The 19,962-nt window shown below is 35.8% G+C and overlaps 4 protein-coding genes across 24 annotated transcripts in view; 3 read left to right on the top strand and 1 right to left on the bottom strand.

Moving 5' to 3' along the window:
- The window catches only part of LOC126373555 (zinc finger protein 271-like), a 64,291-nt gene that overhangs the window by 21,838 nt on the left and 22,491 nt on the right, over nt 1-19,962 (bottom strand). For 5 of the 21 annotated variants that reach the window (XM_050019698.1, XM_050019704.1, XM_050019700.1 and 2 more), the window contains exons 1-2: nt 1,396-1,532; nt 392-981 (exon numbers count right to left, since the gene is read on the bottom strand). The exons of 1 other annotated variant lie outside the window; for it this stretch is intronic. The gene's annotated coding sequence lies outside the window, so the exon portion shown is untranslated. Of the gene's footprint in view, nt 1-391; nt 982-1,395; nt 1,536-12,819; nt 12,830-19,962 lie in introns of those variants that run through there. 15 more of the 21 variants (XM_050019709.1, XM_050019713.1, XM_050019702.1 and 12 more) reach the window with 9 other exon arrangements.
- On the top strand, nt 1,793-4,459 carry LOC126373591 (60S ribosomal protein L11). Its single transcript, XM_050019775.1, has 5 exons — nt 1,793-1,876; nt 2,123-2,284; nt 2,853-3,002; nt 3,310-3,457; nt 4,304-4,459. The coding sequence occupies exons 1-5, from the start codon at nt 1,871-1,873 to the stop codon at nt 4,429-4,431; spliced, it is 594 nt and encodes a 197-aa protein (XP_049875732.1). The 5' UTR covers nt 1,793-1,870; the 3' UTR covers nt 4,432-4,459.
- Nucleotides 5,139-14,712, top strand: LOC126373563 (dynein regulatory complex protein 1-like). Its single transcript, XM_050019725.1, has 16 exons — nt 5,139-5,263; nt 5,729-5,916; nt 6,592-6,827; nt 7,055-7,261; nt 7,450-7,617; nt 7,826-8,062; nt 8,143-8,284; nt 8,535-8,629; nt 8,719-8,844; nt 9,206-9,362; nt 9,670-9,757; nt 9,956-10,035; nt 10,808-10,948; nt 13,556-13,658; nt 13,886-14,049; nt 14,445-14,712. Exons 1-16 carry the CDS (start codon nt 5,139-5,141, stop codon nt 14,642-14,644), a joined length of 2,457 nt encoding a protein of 818 aa, XP_049875682.1. The 3' UTR covers nt 14,645-14,712.
- On the top strand, nt 15,659-17,652 carry LOC126373588 (androgen-induced gene 1 protein-like). Its single transcript, XM_050019771.1, has 3 exons — nt 15,659-15,784; nt 15,895-16,092; nt 16,271-17,652. Exons 2-3 carry the CDS (start codon nt 15,943-15,945, stop codon nt 16,826-16,828), a joined length of 708 nt encoding a protein of 235 aa, XP_049875728.1. The 5' UTR covers nt 15,659-15,784; nt 15,895-15,942; the 3' UTR covers nt 16,829-17,652.

The raw sequence follows: 19,962 nt of genomic DNA, 5'->3' as shown, positions 1-19,962 counted from the left end.
ATTTTGTCCCCAACTTTCAGGCCGAGGCTGCGCGACGCCGGTTGTTACGCGACAAGTAATTTAATGACCACTATTTGCTCTAATGTAAACAATACAAGTTTGCAATGCATTATTTGCTGTTAAATAGTGAAAGTTATGTCATATCGTATTCCCAAATAGTATACAAAATGAACTTGAATTTATTTGCAGATAAAAGATTCTAGTTACAAAAGATAAACATGAACATTGTTAACAAATAAAAGACCCGTTCCTTTTGGAAATACAGCGACCTTTCATAATGTATGGAGGGAATGAGATATAAATTTATTATTATTCCTTTTTTATGCAAGTTTCATTGCGCTTATGCTAATTTATCGTTACTTATATATAGTAAAACATGGTTTCTACTCACATAAGTAAAGAAACACCTATTTATAGTAGCGTGTACAGAAACACATAAATTATAGCACTAATTACACAATTTCGTTAAGATTGGCCATTCGAATTATGTTTTTCTTAGACACCGACATAAAATGGCTGCTACCTCATTGTTCTGCGCGTTCGTTCGTGCGCATAGAAGCCGTGAACGCTTGGGAACGACTTCTCCGCCAATTAAAATTATGGCGCGAAATTTAAGGCGTCGTTAAATTAATCGTAATGGCTATCAACATTATTATTATTCACCATAGTGAATGTTACATAAACAACCTAATTATAGCATAGAAGAAAATATAACTTGTTATAAAAATTACTGCAATTACTGGAACGTAAATGCGAGAGTTATAACCTGCTTCACAATTGCAGCATACTAAGCTCATTGATTTTTTCTTATGATTTTGATAATGTCGAAATCCCTCCAAATGTTCATTTAATTGATTATCAGAATTTGTGAATACGTTACATACTGTGCAATGTAACCCTTGAAGTTTTTTAACCATATTTGGCAGAATCTTCACGGAACAATTAAAATAAACTTATTTGTTTCTTGAATTAAAAAACTACCTGCAATAAAATAAATAATAACTCAATAAATATGTTGTATATACATTTCGTATGATAGGTACGTGATAATAATTTGACAATATATTCAATAGCCTTTTTTAAACTTGAAATAAAATGTTGAATAATCCAATATGTAGTTGAGGTGTAAAGTGTTGTAACTATACTATACCGAGAGTTCATTTTGTCTTTTTAGGAATTGAACATAGGTCTATTTTATTTTAAATTATTATATAATAGATAATGCTACAAAATACATCGATGCCATGTTAAATTATTCTGTTTGGGGTAGTGTAATGCTTAAAGCAAAACTGTAATAAAATTTAATTTATTTTTATTTAATTTAATTATTTTTATTATTTTATGTCACTAGAATAATACTTATTATTAATGAAATCTTAATATTAACATATTTACCTGTTACGATATTATATAAAAATAATATGTGTGTTTGCTGTTCTGTTAAATACACACGTGGTCGTGGTAATTTTTTACGATTGTGACAGATGGCTCAGATGGCTAGAATAATATTTTTTTAATAACATAAGTATCCGTTATTTAAAAAAGACCATCTTACAGTTCTAGAGTGGTTAACTTAAAATTATTGATTAAGATCGATTATTATATCGATAAAAATAGGGTTGTCTGTAAGAAGGATGTTTATATAAAATATGAAATAAAAGATTTTAGAAATAAATGTTATTATTTCTGAAAAATAATCAATATAATAAAAATTTTCTTTGCGTAAGCTTACGTCCATCGTTACTATATAACTAGTTACTGTTAGGGCTACAATTTTTATAAAACGGTCACACTAAATGTAAGTTGTCATTTTTGACACTTTGCGAACTTTTGTCTATGGTTTTGTAATTTCTTTTGGGAATTCGTAGCCATGGCGGTAGGTGTTTTTGTGTTTATAATATAACTTTATCCTTTTTAATCAGTGAAATGAGTGAGGATTCTGAGTAATTATTACGTGGAAGTGACATGCTATTGTGTAGTGATGATGTTAAAGCCTGTATTTTTACGATATTGCCATATTTGCATGGCCACAAATACGGCTAACCTATACGAAGGAGAAACTTGAAATATTAACAAGAATTATGGGAAGTTGTTATATTACAGTGCTTGATACGTTTTTCAGCGTGTACCACCGCCCGCAATCAAGAAGGACAAGAAGGAGAAGAAGGAGAAAAAGCCGCCGAAAGACAACTCCAAAAATGTTATGAGAAACCTTCACATCAGGAAACTCTGCCTGAACATCTGTGTTGGAGAGTCTGGTGACAGGCTGACACGTGCTGCTAAGGTTAGTATTGTCTCCTGGATATTTGTTATACGTGTTCAGATTTATTGTTAGAAACATAGGGTAATAAAGTTAGGTTATGTTTTTGCATAGTCGTCTAGTACTAATAAACTCCACATGCGAGGAGTTAAGTACAGGAATACATGCATTTTAATTTGTTTTTTTTAATAGGTTAGATGAGGTTTTAAAATTGTAAACAAAGAGTAATTTAATGAATGTTTACAAGACAACATTATTTTTGAGTATATAGTGTGGTCAACAAATTATGAATTAGGTATGTATTATCTGAAATATAAAAGCTTTTTAGTGTTTGTCTAATTACTATACTGTGTTAAATGTAACATTATAGAGGTATAGGTATGTCAACTTTTGCATGAACTTGTTCAAGACTCATCCAACATTGGTGTTTCTTTGTAAATTCATGCAACATTAACATTTCTGATTTGCAACTTCTGAGTACTAATTACTTACTGCTCAGAATACTCGAAGAAATGACAATTATATTTTAAAATATGAAAATCTTAATATAGTTACTTATTCTATCTATAATAAAAAAAATATATTTTTTTAGGTGTTGGAACAGCTGACTGGACAACAGCCCGTGTTCTCGAAGGCCCGCTATACTGTGCGATCATTCGGCATCCGCCGTAATGAAAAGATCGCTGTACACTGCACTGTCCGTGGTGCCAAAGCTGAAGAAATCCTCGAGAGGGGACTTAAGGTACTCTTATAATTTTGAGAATCATTAAAAAAATAAATAAAAATATTTTATTATCGAACAACTAAATCCATTTGGTTAGTAACAAACTTAAGAACTATGTTAGTAAATTATCTTATATATCAATAAGGTTTAATTAATAAATAATTCAGAAATACTATTTAATTTAAAGTATAATTTAATTAGTCCATTTACTGTGTCTCATCAGTGTTTGAAATTATGTAGAAAATAAATCCTCAATAATCTGTACTTCCTCCCAAATACACTTTAATATTTTAATAAGTAAATAATATTCTCCATTGTGTTGTAGGTGCGAGAATACGAGTTGAGGCGTGACAACTTCTCTGCCACTGGCAACTTCGGTTTCGGTATCCAGGAACACATTGACTTGGGTATCAAGTATGACCCTGCTATTGGTATCTACGGTCTTGACTTCTACGTTGTCCTTGGGCGGCCAGGTATGATTTATACATTTTTTCCATTGTGTTTAGTTTTAAGCAAGCAACTGATGATGTTGATCTTTTGGCTGTTCCTTGTCTTCAGCCATAATACCTTTTGGATGTGTTAGTGTAATTGAAATTGTCCTGTGATAAGTGTATCATTGATAATGGTGTCCAATATCTAATTTTAAATTTATTCTTTAGTGAACTGTGCATCAATTTGAACATGCACATTTGTTCAAGAGTGAAGGTTTGCATAACTTCCCTCTGTAAAGCATGTGCTATATAAAATTAACCTTTTCCCTTAAAAGATAATTTATTTATGATGATGTTATCTTTATTGGGTTTGGAAACAAGTTTGATATCTAGTAAGGGTTTTTGCTTCTCATTTCTATGACACTTGACATGACTTAAATAGTAAATTTCTACTTTATCGAATTGAACTTATTTAAGGGCTCTTAATTACTCTTAAATGCCTACCTAAAGTGAGCGCCCTTAACACTGGGGTCTGACTTATTATTATTCTATGTTTGTTACTAATAAGCTTTATTAATCAAGTAAAATTCCATTTGTACCTTCTATGGACTTTTCCTCTGATAAGAAAATGTTTTTTAAGTCATCAGTCATATACATTGCATAGTTCAAAACAGTGCACAGTTTTATGGGCAAAAGTAAGTCTCTTATGGTTTATAAGTAGCAAACTGGATGTCAGCAGGCAGTGGAGAGGCACCAACGGCGACTGGCCCAAACCCCCCCCCCCCCCCCCACTAAATACTGCCCGCCAACATTCACGGCTACTACAATATCACACTGTTTCCCATTTATCGTATGGTTTCCCTAACTGAAACATATTTTTGTCTTCAGGTTTCAATGTGGCGCACAGGAGACGCAAGACTGGCAAGGTTGGTTTCCCTCATCGTCTGACGAAGGAGGACGCCATGAAGTGGTTCCAACAGAAATACGATGGTATCATCCTTAACAGCAAAAAGTAAATTTAAGTAAACAAAATTTATAAAGTTGCTCTTTTGTTTTATTTATTTAGTATAACTATTTATATCTTTAGATGAAAGCAACCTTATCTGTCCTGTGGGTAATCAACACTTGCTATGACTATTTAAGAAAGGTGAAGCAGCAACCACTTCCCCCTCATGGCTGCAACAGGAAAAGTTAAAAGATATGGTTGATTTTTCTTATGGATGCTTCTGCTCTAAAAAAACATAGTATCTCCTACACAATATTTTTACACCTACACTGAACACTACAGCAACAAAATGGGACAAGTATTTTAGTAAGTATAGCAAACATTTCAAACGAGGGACAGTCCTTGTCAGTGACTAAGACCAGGACTCCACTTAGCGAGATGTTTACGAGCTCTGGTGTATCCACCACGGGAGGGTGACATTGCTACATCGCTCACTGCACGCCGCACACATCTCATCCGCGCAAAGCTCACATCTCCGCTTCCATCGCGCCATACAAATATTACACATCTCCTACCTTATTACCAGTCGTGACCAGTTGCAGTATGCTATGTAGTGCATATTAAATTTTATCGCGTCGCGCGCGATATGACGATAGCATACTATGGAAGCAGATTCCAAGGCGATATGTGTTGGTTACCATAGCAACATTTTCCGCGTATTTATTTTGTCACACTGACACGTATTTTTGGAAGAGATATTATTTTGTAATAAGTAAAATGTTCGATGAAGATGAGGAAGATGTTTTGGCTCCAAAGGAACCTCAGGTTACTTCCGAGGACCCCGAGGAGAGGAAGGCGGCGAGGGCACTCCGCATTAAGCGAAGACAGGAGGCGATCAAAAGGTAAGACATGGGTTATTGTATAGCTCTTTTTCCCTAGATATGGTGTGATGTGGCGCGCTGATGATAATGTCAAAACAGGCTGGTAACTAATATAATAACTTATGAAGTATTTGAGTAGTTTGTGAAAGATGCCTACGCCTGGCGGGTTATTGCCATATGCTAACTCTAGAAAACCCGTAAACACCCGCAATGGAGCAGCGTATCTATGTATCTATATCCATACTCCGGTTGATTGAGGGAAGGCTTGTGCCCAGCAGTGGAACGCATATAGGCTTTTTATATTATGTTATGCTACCTAGATAGTTTCAGAAATCTCCTCTGCTTGATTGTGTTCATCTATCATATGACTTCGAATCAAAAGTGGGTACCTGATTACTTGTGGTGTGGCGAGAGTGTGACTCACCCCATTGGGAACTACGAGCGTGAATTTACGCATTACCCTTATACAATTTTATATTTTGCTAGAGCGGAAGCGCCTTCTGAAGAAGCGTTGGCAGAGGAAGAGGCAGGATTGGTGGAACAGACCACCGCCGCCGCAGCCGAGGAGCTCCAGAGGTTAGCGCTCGATGGCGCTGCCAAGGTCACCAATGTCAAAGTCACGGTTGATGAGCGAGAAGTGGTTCGCCGAGCCACCTGTGCCGAGAAAATGAAAGGTACAAGTGTTTCAAATATTTGGGTCTTGGTTAGATAAAACCTCAATTCTTAGGCTGGTGAATTATCTTTATTCCCGTGTGTTTGCGTAAAGTAATATGGGAATATGAACAGCGCCCCCACGGGCGCAATTGGAACTAATGGAATCCCATACAGTCTTGTTCAAACTTGCTACGATGGCGCCATTGATGATGTTACTAATCTCATTAGATGGTGCTATACTGAAAGGTGGGTCACTTGCCCCGCTTTCCAGGTTGTGTGCAGCAACAATTAGTAAAGTAAGTTAGTTGGTAGTGTCATCACTAATTTAAGAGCCACACTCTTGTCTATCAAAGGCCCATTTTTTCACTTCCACATAAGACACGACGTTCGCCTTCTCTTTAATCTGTTCCATGTAAGTTCTTCTTGGTCTTCCCCTTGCTCTCTTTCCGTGTAGCTTCCCTTCTATGATGTTTTTAATAAATTCGTCGTGTCTTAAGTATTAAGTGTCCAATCTTCTTGCCTCTTCTGTCCTCAATAAATCTTAATAATTGCCTCTTTTCTCATACCCTTACTAGCACTTCCTCATTAGAAACCAGTAGGTAATGTAAGTTAAGTATATTTGATTTGATAAATATAGATTATATCTGTATCACTTAGTACTTATTGTAATGATTAATTGAGATTCTCTTCCGTAGCCATGTTCGATCGAATCGAAGAAGAGGCGGTCGACACACAGTTGGCATACGAAGCAGTAGCCACCAACTGGGAAACCATGCTGAGTATAAAAGACCCTCTGGACATCGACGTGGCAATGAAAGAACAAAAAGTAAAGTGCGACGAGCTACTGGCGATGAAAGATAGCCTCATCGATCAGCTGAAAAACGATTTGAAATCGATGGACATAGCCTATTATGAAGATCTTGAAAAACAAGTGAGATTCAGTACTTCTTACTTTCACTAAGGGTTCCATTCCATCCACATTGCCGAAAGGCCACCGGCAACCCACATAATGACCCAAATGACTGGTAGATCCTTATCATTGTGAATATTATGTTTGCAATTTTATAACTATTACACAAGAAGAATTAGACACTCCTTCGCACGCAAATTCTTACGGCGACGGATGGAAATATTTTATTTTTATCGTGATTGTTTCAGGATAAAGATATAAAAGAACTGTCGGAAAGAGTCGAAAGACAAGTTACAATAATGCAGAGAGCATACGACAAGCAGTTGAGCCTTATAGAAGCGGCTTTGAATGTGGAACGTGAAGAGATGGTAGATCATAACAACAAGCGATGGGAGGCGTTGTATAAACAGAGGGATAAGGAGGAGGTCGTTCACATTGCTGTAAAGGCAGCTCAGGTAAACTTACCTGTCTACCTCTAATAGAGTTACCCACGCATTTACCTACGTGGCGTGTTTGGGGTATCTATCGTCGAACTCTTTATGATAGATTCTGATACCTAACAATAAGATTGAATTCTAGAAAAAAACCTCTGCTTGTTTACATACTGGATGCTAGTATGGTATTTTATTTAGAATGTTTACAGTTGGAAGCGCACAAGGACGAAATAGAAAGGATCATGTGGGACCATCACGACAAATATCGCGAAGCGAAAACGGAACTGGAGACATTGATTCAAGAACTGCAGAAGGAACTGGAGAAATTGAAAGCGACATGTCTTATTAACACTGAAAAGATTGGCTACAACTACCAGGTATGTTAGGTACCATTAAGTATGTGTTATGGGTGTGCGTAGATACCATTAGGTTGCGTGTTATGGGTGTGCGTAGGCACCATTAGGTGTGTGTTTTGGGTAAAGTGAACGAATGAAGCGAGCCTATTGTTAGTAGTGTTTTCGTTATGCATCGCTTATTGCATTCTTCACTAAAAACGTGTTCTAAACATCCACGTTTATAAATCAGGTCCTTAAAAAACGGGAGGAAGAGAACCTGTTTGTTCGTTCGCAACAAAAACGTAAACTGAATAAAATGTCAGACGTAGCCAACGCTCTGCGAGCTAAGATCCGAAAGGCGGCTGAGGACGGGGCCATTGAAGAAATGCGGGCAGACGAGGAAATAGTGACACTCATGCAGGCGATGGACAACCTCGAGAAGAAAGCTCATCACTTTGCTCAAGTCAATGATTACAAGTTTATGCAGGTAAGGAACTATCTCACTTTGAAAACTTGTCTCGTAAATTATGTGAAGTGTGGTCATACGAGAGTTGGCAATACATCCAGGTATGGCGCATGTCTCGGGAACGTTGCAGCGAACTATTAAAGGAACTGCGGCACGCTGAGGTGGCTCTGCATGCGCACGTGTTAGCCGAGCCACCCCCGCCGCCGCCACCGAAACCACCTAAGAGTCCGCTTAATAAGAAAGGTAAATAACACTTCGGGTAGGACATCAAAGTCTAATGCACATTCAGGGGGTGGTAACTGGTAATGGTAGCGTTGTGGAGAGCGAAGCGGGAGCTAGCATGCAATCGCGTTGCGGCAGAGATCTTCTGTGAATACGTGCGTAGAAACTAGAACTTTACAGAAGTTTTCGCGTCCGGTACCGCCTCTTGAGCATTATACTTTAATGCTGCTGAGAAGAGTTATGATGCTATAACTTTGTAACTTTATTTCAGAAGGTGAAGTAGGTGCAGACAGCACTGTAAACCTGAGTCAGACGTCACCTGAACTTAAGAAAGATAGAAATTATAAGGACGCTAGAGAAAAATTGGTACAATACACATCTGTTACCTTCTATTTATGAACTTCTTTCTGTTGTTTAGCGATATTATAATTATAATGAGGTGTTTTTGTTTATAGGTGCGACATATCCTGCAACTGGTAGCAGATAACACTGGTTTCTTGGTTGAAGATCGACTGCTAAAGCTTATCGAGAAATTTCAACAAAAATCGAAAAACCTTTGCACGCTGGATGCTATTTTTATGGTATTTTTTATATTAAGTACTTTTTTAGAATCTAAAGGCGTTACATCTTGAGGATGTTAACTACAATCACTATTCGGAAAAAAACGAAATATTTCATTCTTTTTAGCGTGATTTTTCCGTAGTTGGGTTTTAGTTTTTAAACGTATATTTTCCTTTGTACATATAGAAAAGACTTAACATCATCTATTACTTAGGTACAGTTGGTAACTACATTCAGCAGTTAAGTGCAGATATAATAGATATATATAAGATTCAGATATCGTTGATCAAGCGGGTTGAGTAGCGATATTTTTATTAACCGCATACAAAAAACCCGTTTGTCGCGGCTTTTTGTGCGTCAGGTCTAAGTTATAAATCCTAGGCGCTGGAGATTCAAGCAGACGAGGATATTGAGCTGTTATGCGAGACATTCCTCAACTACGCCTTCTGTCCGATCTGCGTGGGCTTGGAAGACGCCATGACCGATGTGGTCGGAGACGCCACCTCGGACGACGGCGGCGCAGCGGCCAGGAGTAGAGGTATTTACATACATTCACACACAGACTGGCGCCCGTTTTCCCTAACGGGGCGTAACCGGAGCACAATCGCTGCTGCTTTTCATATGAAGTCCTAACATGAAAAACCATAATAATTTCAGTTTGATGAATTTATAAGTTGAATTAGTATCAAAATAACACGTAAAGTTAGAGAACGCGGCTCGAGCGGAAGAAACGGTAGACATTTTTGCTTTTTTCATTTTGATTCAGATCAAAAAAATAATCTTCAGGCCACATCGCCAGGTCAAATGCGAACCTATTTTGAGCCATCGTTTGTCCATACTTTTAGCGGCGTCGGCGGTACGAGCACGAGCCAGTATTGCGATAGCCAGGAGTCAGTCCACCAGCACTTCACGCTCCATCCACGTTGGCTTCAGGTAGTATATGTAAAAAGAAACGTGTATAAAATACTAGCTTTATAACTCTCCTTTATACTTCGACACAGTAGGGTAAAAAATGCCGTTAATTAGGCACAATGGAAGATGATAAGGGCACGCGACGTTGAGTTAGATAGGTAAAGAACTCTACTTGAAACTTTGCAGTAGTAGTTGGTATAATGATAGTTTTATTTGCAGAGGCAGCGAGTTATCTCCAGACGATCAGCTTCTAGTGGCGGAAGCTGATGAAATAATACAAAAGTGTGGCGATCCTTCAGGTACTTCTTCGCGTAATTGCCTACATAAATGGGTAAAACTATGCTAGTTGGCGGAGACTGGGCTAGCAGTGCTGTCAGAAACTGAATGCACAACCCCACATAAAATCACGCCAGTTACACCTCACAGGACGGGCCACTGCCTTTGCCTCTTGATGCGACTCTCGCCTTCCTGATATCTAAACTTTGCCATCTTCACTTCCAATATTAAGTACCTACTTACGATGACGCAAATCCTTGATTTCTTTGATTACTTATGTCGAAATTCAAAGTCAAAAATATCTTTATTCAGTACGTAACATATTTAGTTAGAGTTTGAATCGTCAATATTTACATAACGAACGTCTCATCCACCTACAAATACTTACTGCAGCTTCTCACAACCTGTAGGTATAGCCGAGGAAAAGAAGCTGCAAGAAAACCCTCGGTACAGGGCCCTAGACGTTCTTAAAATTTGGGTACCTAATATCGGTTCCCAGTCAGTTAATCCCATGCATTCATATGTTCTAAATTGTCTTGTAATTATTTTTTTGTTTGACGTGACTTATTGTACTTAGCCGGACAAATGGGGAGCACTGAGGGCTCTCGCTCGGTGCAAAATTTAAGACATCAGGCCTGAGGGTCTCAGTTGAGCGCGAACCTCGACCAAGGGCGTTTGATTATAATATATGTATTTGTAAGATTTAATCGACCCTAGTGGTTCGATAGCGCTGAATGAGGCACTTGTGTTGTAACTTCCATATAAGAAGCTTGCGATTACTGAGCATGTTGACAGCTCCCCTGATGGTTACGGGCGCGGCGTCTGACGCGGGAGGGTCGGCGGCCACGCGGCGCGCCGCCACGCGCGGTGTTGTCGTCACCACGCAGGCAGACGTGTCGGGCGCCGGGGGACCTACGAACCCCTTCTTATGTCCTGGTCAGTAGTAGAAAGAAAAGGCGAAAGAAATATTATTTATCATTTTAGGACGCCACATGCATTCATTGAAATTAAAAGAACCACAAGACTTCCCATCATCAGTAGGTCAACAATGTATCTGTGTCTATGAATTTGAACAGTAGCGCTCCGACTATTCCGCTCCAACTTCGCAGTATTATTCCTTATTCTATTACTCTAAGACCGTGCGGGGCACATTGGGTCGAAAGTGCTATTGCAGGGACTTACGATTCAACTTTCGTTTATCACATATTTGATTATGCCAATAGATAGAGCTAATCAAACACAATAAATGTTATGTTAGGTCATTTTTTCCTAAAGTGTATACTTTGGTCAGAAAAAAACATTTTCTGTTTTTTTTGTATGAAACGTATCAAAGACAGTTAAATTTCTGCCAAGTCCATACCGATCCAGCCGCGAGACCTTATTTTCTGTAATCTTTGTCTAGTTGACTACTCAAATGCAAAATCAGCATCTGCCTGAAGTTGCAATTCTTTGAAAGAAATGGGTCAGAAAAGGACAAAAAATTCAACATTTCAAAATTCAGTTTTATGTTTTATTAATTTATTATAAGCTTAGTTCTATGTTAAATACTACACAGAAATACATTACAACACAAGTGACAAAGTTAAAATGAACAAAAAATTATTTTGAAGGTACCTACCCAGAACATTATAATTAATGAATAACCTTTACTTATGTTTTTTCGTTATAAAATTTCTCAAAATTAATTAACTTCTATAATACTATTGCTCGCCATAAATTGTGACAATACATTCTTACAACTCTTATTAATTGGTTACCTATATAAGTTTTAACAAAATAATAATATAATCTTAAGAGATAAACAAAAATATACTACTTGTAAAAGACAAAAGATATTAAATACAAAAAAGTTAGCCATTATTTTAAAATGCTATTCACTTCACTATCACTAGAACTATCTTCTAAATTACTTATGTCTATAAATTCTATATCAGATTCAAGCGGATAATGCAGCAAAAGCTCTCTGGCTTCGGAAGAAAGAATCATTCCCTTTTGCTTTGTCATTCGAGGTCTAAGACTCGTTATCACTGGATCAGAAGACAATAGAAGATTATGCAAAATGTCTTCATTTGTCGCTGTCCAACTTATTTTTCTGGAATGGTTCTCTCTGTATTTCCGGAAGTCTTTGTTACGAGCTTCTGCTGCTTCTTCAGATAGTTTTCCTATACCTAGCACCAAAAATGGATAAAATTCAAAATTTTCTCAGTACTGTATAAACACTGCAAAGATGTTTGATCATTAAATGATATTGATCCATGGAGCAGATATAATTAAACATTTTGGTGCTATGCCCATAGGAAAACTATCTGAAGAAGCAGCAGAAGCTCGTAACAAAGACTTCCGGAAATACAGAGAGAACCATTCCAGAAAAATAAGTTGGACAGCGACAAATGAAGACATTTTGAACATAATCTTCTATTGTCTTCTGATCCAGTGATAACGAGTCTTAGACCTCGAATGACAAAGCAAAAGGGAATGATTCTTTCTTCCGAAGCCAGAGAGCTTTTGCTGCATTATCCGCTTGAATCTGATATAGAATTTATAGACATAAGTAATTTAGAAGATAGTTCTAGTGATAGTGAAGTGAATAGCATTTTAAAATAATGGCTAACTTTTTTGTATTTAATATCTTTTGTCTTTTACAAGTAGTATATTTTTGTTTATCTCTTAAGATTATATTATTATTTTGTTAAAACTTATATAGGTAACCAATTAATAAGAGTTGTAAGAATGTATTGTCACAATTTATGGCGAGCAATAGTATTATAGAAGTTAATTAATTTTGAGAAATTTTATAACGAAAAAACATAAGTAAAGGTTATTCATTAATTATAATGTTCTGGGTAGGTACCTTCAAAATAATTTTTTGTTCATTTTAACTTTGTCACTTGTGTTGTAATGTATTTCTGTGTAGTACTTAACATAGAACTAAGCTTATAATAAATTAATAAAACATAAAACTGAATTTTGAAATGTTGAATTTTTTTGTCCTTTTCTGACCCATTTCTTTAAAAGAATTGCAACTTTAGGCAGATGCTGATTTTGCATTTGAGTAGTCAACTAGACAAAGATTACAGAAAATAAGGTCTCGCGGCTGGATCGGTATGGACTTGGCAGAAATTTAACTGTCTTTGATACGTTTCATACAAAAAAAACAGAAAATGTTTTTTTCTGACCAAAGTATACACTTTAGGAAGAAATGACCTAACATAACATTTATTGTGTTTGATTAGCTGTATCTATTGGCATAATCAAATATGTGATAAACGAAAGTTGAATCGTAAGTCCCTGCAATAGCACTTTCGACCCAATGTGCGGGGGTGAGGTAAACTTAGCTCAGTCGCTGGCGTTATATACCTACGTATTTACGTAGTATTTATTCCTTATACAGCGACGACAGGCGTTAATGCAACTAGTGAGATTCCTTCCATTCATTTTTACTCGACTCTACGATGAAATTGCGTCGATACGCAAGTTTTTCAAAAAACGAAGAAGAATGAAATATTTTTAAACTAATGTATGTCTTTGTCTATGTGATTCCAGAGGGGCATAATTTGGAAATCGAACCAATGCAAGTCCTTACAGCTCTAGGGGAATTTATATCGAAGTTTGTGCCACCTGAAAAGAAAAGACTTTATGATATACTGTAAGTACTCCACGTGTGCAAGGTTATTTTTGTTTGATAACTAACTTAAGTGTGTAATATTTTTTTAAATCGAACGAACTCGTGAGATATTCGCTTTCAAATTTATACTGCACAGTTATATATTTATTTATTTAAAAAATAAGACAACAAAAATATTGTTATTGAAAGATTTTCAAAACATTGTCTCTCCAGTTATTGTAAGTACTTGTATTATTTTTGTCTTGCAGTGACAGTGTCAAGCCTCCAGATTTCTCGACCAAGTCGCGACGGTTAACCACCGAGGATATAGAACAATATTGGGCGCAGTGGAAAAACTTCTATCCACCAGAGAAGGATAAATTTTGGGAGGGCATGCTCACTGGCCTGCAGGGCTACCTCCATACTTTGCAGGGTAAGCGTCAAGCACGATAATATACCTATCGTCTATACTTTCGTGGTATTCAGTCATTGTTATAATCATAATAAATGGAAGCTTGTAAGCAAAATCAAACCTTATGACTATATAATTAAGAAAACGTGTGGACTTCTCTCATGATTCTTACTCGAGACGGACCGAAATCGATCGATTAGCAATAACACTAATCTTAGCTACTCTAATGCTGCATCACTATCTATCTACTGCTTTGAGTTCAAATATTGTTTGCAAAGATCAAGTCCTTGATTGTTTGAGTTCTACTTATATACATATTTCGACACGATGTAAGTTCGTGGCTAGGTGGTTAATTTGTTAAGAATATTATAGTTATATATCATTACATAACCATACTATTATTATTATCCATACAGAACGAGAAAAAGTGCACAGCGATGTAGTGGTTTTGAGGAAACGCAACGCAGCCCTGCGAAAGTTAGTTCGTGGTGCGTTGCCTGATCTGGTGCCTAATACAGGACCTCCTCCACAGTATCTGCGCTCCGCACCAGCTGCATTCACCGCCGCCATCGAAGACCTTGCTCCGAAACGTACCCTCAGACTTCCTCCTATATAAATGTTGAAACCCACTAACGATATTTATCAACGTTATGTTAAATGAGACTCTTGATTTATCAAGTATGATGTCCTTGTACCATTTAATTTATTATTACTTTACAAATGTAATAAAATATGTTTATTGTTCAATTAAATTATCATGTATTTAATACTTATATAACGTAATTTTATTTGATAAGTACCCAAATTTTAAGATTAATAAGATCAAAGTAGTGTCGTTTCTGATTACTTGTGGCTCAGCTCACCCCATTAGGGATAACTTATTTTTTTTGTTTTGGTTTTCCCCGAAGGGTAAGGCAAAGGGAACTATGCCCATACAGCCATGTCTTACGTATTATTTTTCTTGATGATTAATGAAATGATGAAAGGTGATGATGATGAAACCTAAGCCCCCACCCTCGGAGTAGACACCTACTCCGAACCCCAAACGAATTAACTCAAAAGTCCGCATAAACTTTCGAGTTATGAAGCGGCTTCCTGGCACGAAGCGAAAATAGGCAGATACACTTTGTTCATTGAATACTCATTAGTTTGCTCATTAGGGATAACTAAAAGTACTCTGTGGGGATAACTTGTGTTCAGATATCAGTAGTACAACTTGAGTACAACACTAGACATTTCAACGACGAATTTTTTTTTGAGAGGGTTGCCTGTTTGGGGATTTTATTTCCGCAATTTTGGGGAAAATATGACTTGTTGGGGAAGTTTTGGGGAAAGCATCTCATTATTGTTTTAATGACTTCAGCCAATCCAGGTCCTACCTCACCCACCTATTAGACGGACATTGAAATTGAAGTGACATTTAACGACTTCGGCCGTTTAGTCGGGCATGTGGTGTTGTAAATGTACGGTGGTGTATAGTGTAATATTTAACGTGAGTGAGAATTGTAATTGAGAAGTAAATATGAAAGATTCTCACTTACACATATTTTTATAATGGTATCGTTTTCGTTTCTGTTTTTTTTTTTAGGAAATGTTTATGGGGAATTTGGGAATTCTAAAATACGTGTCTGGCAACCCTAAACTCAGTGACAAACTGACTGATGAATGGCTTGGCAAAATTTTGCAAATTTTTGTACAGACGATCTACCGATTTGTAGTCTTTAATTATCCGGTCTCTAAGAGCAGTGCGTAAGAGGTAACGAAAGGAACTTGATAAATTAAAAACTGATTTGATATGTGGAAATATAAGCATTTTTAAGTGACAATTTGACCAAGTAATCAATTTTCTTTCAATTTCTTTTTCAGACTATATAACTTGGAATACCAGTTGAAAACTACCTACAAACACTCAATATGTTGCTGAGAACTTTGTTTCACCTAATAGGAGCTATTCAGTTCGGTTACGGATGTTATTATGATTACACTTATGTCAACATTCCCAGTACTTCAACTAAAGTGACCCATTTTGGAGGAAAGTTTAAATATTTGACGTATTTAAATGCGGTACGTATAAATTAAGGCTATATTATATTTCGAAATCCGACGGCAAGATATAATACTTTTACCTAATTTTTTTTCTTTCTTTTATTACAAACAACAATAAATTAAATTAGGTACTATAACAAGACTTAGTAATTAATTAATAACTTTCATAATGTTTAATTCACGTTTCATGTTTCAGATGCTGCAAACATTGTACTTCACAGTGGCCTTGTTGAATGATCTAATTGGCACTAATGAACCATCGCCTCCTGAGAAGCCTCTGATTCGTCGTTTAAAAGATGGCCTGTTTAGCTGTCTGGCCTTCCCTCTGTCCATGTTTGTAGGTTTAACATTCTGGGGTATTTATAGCGTGGACAGAGAACTGATCTTACCTAGGAGCTTGGACCCATATTTCCCAGTTTGGTTGAACCATGTCATGCACACTAATATTGTATTATTTGTGCTGGTAGATCTGGTGTCATCATTCAGAATGTATCCAAGCAGGAAGCAAGGTCTGTCAGTGCTGTCTACCTTCATGGTCATGTATATGGTGTGGGTACATATCATCTATTTCCGCACAGGCAGCTGGGTGTACCCAATCTTGAATGTCCTAAACTGGCCTCTCCGTGTCGTGTTTTATGTGTTCTGTCTTGGGCTAGTTTGTGGCATGTACTCTTTGGGCGACTCCCTCAATAAGTCTATTTGGTCTAAAGAGATGGAAAGAACAATCAGAGCTGGCAAGAAAAAGGCTAAATAATTTATTGTTATGTGTATGTTAGGACTCTACATTTGTAGATTTCATACTTGAAGTGTTAGAATTTTGGTGAATGGTTAATTTTGTAATATAGGCTAATAGATATTTCTATAAATAAGTTTGAATGGGTCTCGGAATTCTTGCATTAGTAACGACTTTGAATGTGAAACGAGTATATTTATAATATACTAAAGTGGCAGTGATTTCGCATATCTGTGATCTGAATGTACACAAAACGTTTTTTCAATCTCTCCTTTTTCACTTTGCTTTTAGAATTCTACTTGATAAAAATAGAGCCAGTAACATTCCATGATGCTTTTGTAAACAGTAATGTATGTATTTGTAAGTGAAACATTCCTATTGTTGTATAAATCACATGTATGATTGATTAGCAACACCTAATGATTATTGTGATAGGTACCTTGATATGATATGAAATCTGGTTGTTGATATGTGGTCATTATTGGATTAATTATATGATAAAAACTAATTGTGCCCAGTGTTAATTTTAAATGAATTTCGTAACAATTTATCTCTAAGAGGGTATTAATTAGTGCCTAGTGTAATTTGAAACAAATTATCTGAAATATGGTCTCTAATTTCCAAGTGAGTTATGTTTTCAGGAACGTAAATAGTAATTATAGAAAGTATAGCAATATGATTTCTCTATATCATAGTAAAATAATTTACTAACAGGTAAATGATCCAGTGTTCAACGTAAATTGTTAGCTAGTTATTTATTGTCGGTTGTTTCGCTTTGTCGTTTTTTATTTTGTATATTATTTATAAAGTAAATTAGCAATAAATTTTGTAATAAAACTGAAAAATTGATTTCATTTCATTAATTAACATGCCATATACCAACAGGGATAACACGATTAGAAGAAGAGAATGAATGTATGGGTAATGGATACATATTTATTCAAAGCATACGACTTTATTAAACAATAACTGACCAAAATGTAAATAACCTTTAAGCACATAATTTGTTACACTTCAAAATCACAGTACTAAATTATGATAAAATAAAATATGTTACATTTTAAATATGCATAAATTATTTTAAAATAATGCGACTAGATTAACAATTGCTAATACCTCAACATTTAAAATAAGTATAATTTGTATACAATTCACTGATAATAATAAAAATGTATAATTATATTTAACGATGGCTTCTTTGTCACAAGCTCAACACAATATATTAAAATAAGTAAGTACATCAATTTCAAATACACTTAATTATAAACATACAAATAGTCATAGCCAATTTCATTATATAACAACTATATATAATTTTGTTGTTTCGTCTTCCATTTACTAACACGCTATTTAATAAGTACATTCAGGTGGATACATTAAGAAGTTTGTCATGAAAATTAAAGATATGGAATAATATACACAGACAACAATGTTTTTTTAAATTGCCGTGTGATTCTCCAACTACCAAAAGCTGGTATGCCCATTACTAATTTGATTTAACTTAAATTAATTTTACTATTTTGTTTTAATGTTTTTAGAATTTAAATTTTTAATTTTATAATTGCTAATGTAAATAAGGGTTACATGCCTGAAATAAAATGATTTTATTTTATTTATTTATTACGTGCGTCCGAATATATTTGTTCTACTGAAACTTTTTTATTTGAAAGGGGTTTCAAGATTTTACCCTCGTTTCTGACTGCAATCTTGAAGATACGAACGATATTAGCAAAGCCAGGGCTATAGAAAAATCTTCCAATCCCTTACAAACTAATGGCAGTTGTGGTCAGGTAAGTTAAAAATTACGTAAGTATTTATTGGGTATCGTGGGTATATCCTGATAATCTTGTTTATTAAGCAAAATTCTACTCCTTAAACACTAATTTACCTAGAGTCATTCGAATTATCGTTTTTGGTTATTATTATATTGTACAAAAATTTCATTACATCTAATAAGTGTATTGTTTTGCCTTAGATGACTTAATTTTATTTTACATTTATATATCGATTGTAAATTCTATGAACTTATTTTTATGGAATGTTGCCTTATTTTTTATCAGTTTCTAAAAATATTCTTTTTCTACGGTGGACTAGTTGGAACAATTACGTGAGCAATTTGTGTCAAGATTAGAGAAATTGTTACATTTAGCTTTTAAACTGTGCAATAAAACTTCAGGTACCTACTTTTTTTCACTACATATTTTTGTACACAAAATATCTTTCGTAACCGTAACGTGTTGTATCGTTGGGGTCCAGATTATAATATCGAAGTTCATAACATGTTATCTGTAGTATTATTGGTGCTTCATGTTATCTCCGAATTAGACTCCGAATAGGGTAGTCGATAAAAAAAAAATTTTTCATTGTTTAAAAAAATATCAGTTAGAAAGAAATGGCAACAGGGACATGTTACGTCACCTGTTATTAGCACTATACAAGCTAAATACCGTTTTGCTAGAACGGGACAGAGCATTCCCCCACCATTGACTTTTACTATTAATATCTCCGGCGTCACCGCGTTAGATATGATGTTGATAAACGGCCTTCAGATTTATATTTAGCATTTTCAACTGATCAGATTGATGAAAAAATAAACAGTCAATTACCCTATCGTGTGGCGTGTGGATGTTGTGGCTCTGCCAACCCCGACAGGGATGACGGGCGTGACTTTGCCTGACTATTATACACTAGTGATGTGCCGGATCGTTAAAAATGTATATCCGCGGATACGGATCTGAATACGGATATTAAGTGTAAAGATCCGCGGATACGGATCTTTATTTTCTTATTCGATATTATTCCGCCCGCGACCTTGAAACGATAGTTGACGTCTTCGCTCGCCGCAACGTCAGGCAGGACACGTTTTAACTTGCATTGCGCGGGTAGTACTTTTTTTTTGGTTATGGTTTAGTGTGACACTGTGGAATTTTATAGCTTTTTAAATTAATAATTCTACTTAATCACCTGAAAAAGATCCGTAAAAGATCCGCGTGAAAAGAAACGGATACGGATTTTTCTTTTATCTCGGATATCCGCGGATACGGATATTCGGAACATCACTATTATACACAAGTATTTTTGTAGGAACACATTACTATAAATGTAGGTGCACGTTGTATACAAAGGGACTAACAAATTAAGTACAAAGCCTATGA

The sequence above is a fragment of the Pectinophora gossypiella genome, chromosome 16 (genome assembly GCF_024362695.1).
Source record: "Pectinophora gossypiella chromosome 16, ilPecGoss1.1, whole genome shotgun sequence".
In the NCBI taxonomy this organism is placed as follows: Eukaryota; Metazoa; Arthropoda; class Insecta; order Lepidoptera; family Gelechiidae; genus Pectinophora; species Pectinophora gossypiella.
This window is presented reverse-complemented; position numbering and strand designations above follow the sequence as displayed.